General features: G+C 45.4%; 1 protein-coding gene across 1 annotated transcript; it reads right to left on the reverse strand.

Annotated features, from left to right (window-relative positions):
* Positions 1-217: 217 nt before the first annotated feature.
* Positions 218-1,205, reverse strand: LOC119368102 (protein SPIRAL1-like 4). Its single transcript, XM_037633449.1, has 2 exons — positions 892-1,205; positions 218-673 (listed from the first exon to the last, which is right to left on the reverse strand). The coding sequence occupies exons 1-2, from the start codon at positions 1,192-1,194 to the stop codon at positions 578-580; spliced, it is 399 nt and encodes a 132-aa protein (XP_037489346.1). The 5' UTR covers positions 1,195-1,205; the 3' UTR covers positions 218-577.
* Between the last annotated feature and the right edge of the window lie 2,133 nt (positions 1,206-3,338).

Here is a 3,338-nt window from a genome sequence, read left to right on the forward strand (position 1 = left end):
TAATGAGTTTGTGTTTTGAGATTCACACATATACTCATCATTATCATCACACATCTTCATTTCACTACTCAATGAAGTTAAAATTTCATGTCTAGGACATGGTGAACGTACGATCTTAACGAACTATCATGTTGTCTGGATTTCATCGAAATGAACTAGTATATGCTAGATGTGAATATGTTTACCCTGCACAATACAATGCCGCATGACTCCATCGTATCATAATATAGCCCGTGGATAAATAAAATAAGTTACAACAATCTATATTCACTCTTGGAATTACACATTAACCACAAGAGTAACAAAACCATTTGAATTGAACACCCAATCATCACTTAAACCCCATATACCTTATACTATACCACAGAGATCCCGGCAAGCGCTCTATGTGTTGTGACACTCACGCGGCCAAGCAACACGGTACACGCACGTAGATATGTAGGCCATGCAGGGCATATGCCACACTCGTGCTACATAAATTAGAACACCCTCCTTTTGCATAAGTAGAACTTTTTTGAGGCAATTTTGCATAAATAGATCAAGTCATAAACTCTTTGTTGATGCGCGCACGGGCCCATCATTTGTCGTCAGTTACGTTCGTCTCCGAAGAGAAGAGAAATCCAAGCGACGACGCCCCTCCCGGTGCACACCGGACCCTCGTCGACGGTCGGTTCTGCAAGGCAAAATAGCCAAGACGCACATGTTGATTACAAGCTCATGCATGCATGCATGCTATGTGAGTTGCTATATATGCCATGGAGCATCTGACTGAAGTGATCTGCATGGACTATGCATCTATATGTACAGAAACCAACGATCTGAATTCTGAACTTGTGAAGCAGTACGTGCTACTTACAGTAAATAAAAGTAACCGAAATCTAAAGAACTTACAGTGATTAGAAGCCCGGTGTTGTTGCCCGATTGGTTAGTGTGGTAGATGATGGAAGCAGGTCTGTGAGACACAATCGGGTTCGAGTCCTCTCTCTTCGGAGGAGCCTTATACGGCGGTTCTTGGTGGTCTGCTTCATCACCGGTCATGACCTTGTCGTCCTGCGGCTGCATGACGATGCTGTCTTCCGAGAGCTTCTCGGTCTCTTGGTTGGATTTGAACTTGTGGATCGGGAAGATCTCATCCGGCTCAAAGAGGTAGCCTAGAGAGCTCCGGCCACCCCCGCTGCTCCCTGCTCTACTCATTTTCTGCTCAAATGTGCTGAGCTTTCTCTCTCTAGCGTGACGATGGAGTCGCTACTTATAGAGCTGGTGTGAGTATGGGACACGCTGAGGTGAGGTGCACACCTCAGACATCGGAATCAACCGGGCATATCGATCAGTAAGCAGTCACATGAAGACACGGGAGTGTATGTGAGAGGGAGGCACGAGGCCACCTTCAGGCATGACCACACACCGCAGCGACACAGCCTTTTTTGGCTTCCATCTTGACCGTTCAACACTGATCACACGTTAAACAGACGTCGTCCAAGTCCAACTCGTAAAATATTTGCTCTACAGAAGAGGCATTTTAAATTTCAAAAAACTCAGCTGAACAACGAACACGTTTCCATGGTTTGGTGTTTGTGGGGAAAGTCATTTCAACCACAGAAAAGCAAGCACTTTGCTCAACCAGAGAAGTATCATCGTGCACTACTGCACTACTCCTTCCTTTGATTCCCAAGAGTTCGTAAGAATCACGTGCCCGATCGGTCGGTAAGTGCGTCCTGGGCGGAGTGGATCCCAGTTCTTGCATGTGGGAGAGCTCCGTTTTTAGTTCTTTTTTCGAGATTTGTTAGGGTTTGTGTTCTACTCAGAAAGACAGACGGCGGCGGCTGTCTAAAGATGGAATAAAGGTCCCCTTGTCTAACCCCCGTTCCGGTGATGTGTCTAGCATCGTCGGTGGGCGTGTGGAGGTGTGTCTTCGGTGAATTTATCTTTAGTGGATTTGTTCGGATATGTTCGTAGTCGTCTTTGTTCGTTTGTCTTTAGATTGGATCCTTCTTATCTACACTCTTTATCGGCAGCGGTTGCTGTTCTGGTGCGTTGGTTTTATGGGGCATTAGCACGACGACTTTTCGACTGTTTACTACAACAAGGTTTGCTCGGCTCCGGTGAGGAAGGGGAGATGACAACGGCATGCCTTCAGCTCACTTGAGTGCTTGTAGTCGTCGCTAGGTGGTTTACGGATCTGAATGTAATTTTTACTATTTTAAGTGTTTGTTGTCATGTCCGTAAAAAAATAGTGTTTGTTGTCATGACTGAAGAAGAATAGATCGGAAGTTTATCCCGTAAAAATAAAAACAAACACCCGTTCCGGAACAGCGTCACGTACGGAGATTAGTGGGCCGAATTTGTGACTTCTCGCACATTTTAGCAGCAATGCAGCATTGGAGCATCTGCGGGGTTGACACGTACAGACCACCAATTTTCCAACAATGGCCCCCCTAGTGCGTGAGGCAGCAAGGCATCAGCTTCTCGAACACGATCAAATACAGCCGCGCTGTTACTGACTCCTATTGCGAATAGTGCAGCGATGTTTAAGTTCGATCGAATTGTGGACCCTTCCATTTGCTCAGATGTATTATGATGCTCTTCCATTTCCAAACCGAACCATTTTCTGATGCTTGATTGCTTCGTCTAGAGCTGGAAAAAACGAGCAAGCTGATAATACCGACTGACCCTGGTATGGTGTGCGACGGCGACGTTGTTGTAGTTACTACGTCTTGCGTCAGTAGAGGACGGAAGCTTTACAGGCCAAGACTGAAAGTGACCATTGATTTGTACATGCCATCAGAAAGATTGCTTAGGCGGGCACTGACATGTTGTTACTGCTACCCGCAGGGGGCTTTAAGGCCTGTAGCTCTTAGGAGGCCCGGCCCACATCTCCCATCGAAGCCTAAACTTGACCTAACGCTGTTTTTCTCTGACGGATACTGTGGAACCCGTCCGGCTGTCACACCGTCACTTCATCGAGGGGCTCAAGAAGCAACAGAGACAATCCAACTTTTCTGTTCAATCCATGGAGAAAAAAGTGTTCGGCTACACAAAAATTTCCACAAAAAAGACCCGTTCTTCACCCCCTTTTCTTTAGCACCAACGATAACTGCATTTTCTTCACGTCAACAAAAATTGACTCCAAACAAAATAGGACTACAGATCGTTTGGCTTATATGTTGAGAGTGAAACTCCGAACCGAATTGTGGTTGCATGAGCCTCCAAATACTCTAATTAGCTTGATGGCAAGCGATTGTACAACTATTCCTACATAAATAAAGCAAAAAAAACAACAACAAATGAATTGTTTTTTTCTTTTTTTGACATAATTTTTTTAGTCCGGGTGTGTGTGT

This window comes from Triticum dicoccoides, chromosome 2B (assembly GCF_002162155.2).
Source record: "Triticum dicoccoides isolate Atlit2015 ecotype Zavitan chromosome 2B, WEW_v2.0, whole genome shotgun sequence".
Taxonomy (NCBI): domain Eukaryota; kingdom Viridiplantae; phylum Streptophyta; class Magnoliopsida; order Poales; family Poaceae; genus Triticum; species Triticum dicoccoides.

What these genes read in the sequence shown, in the direction of transcription:
- LOC119368102 (XM_037633449.1), bottom strand. Translation starts at nt 1,194, where the DNA reads ATGAGTAGAGCAGGGAGCAGCGGGGGTGGCCGGAGCTCTCTAGGCTAC. An exon ending in ACACCGGGCTTCTAATCACT is followed by an intron (nt 674 to 891) that starts GTAAGTTCTTTA and finishes TTTGCCTTGCAG; the next exon opens with AACCGACCGTCGACGAGGGT.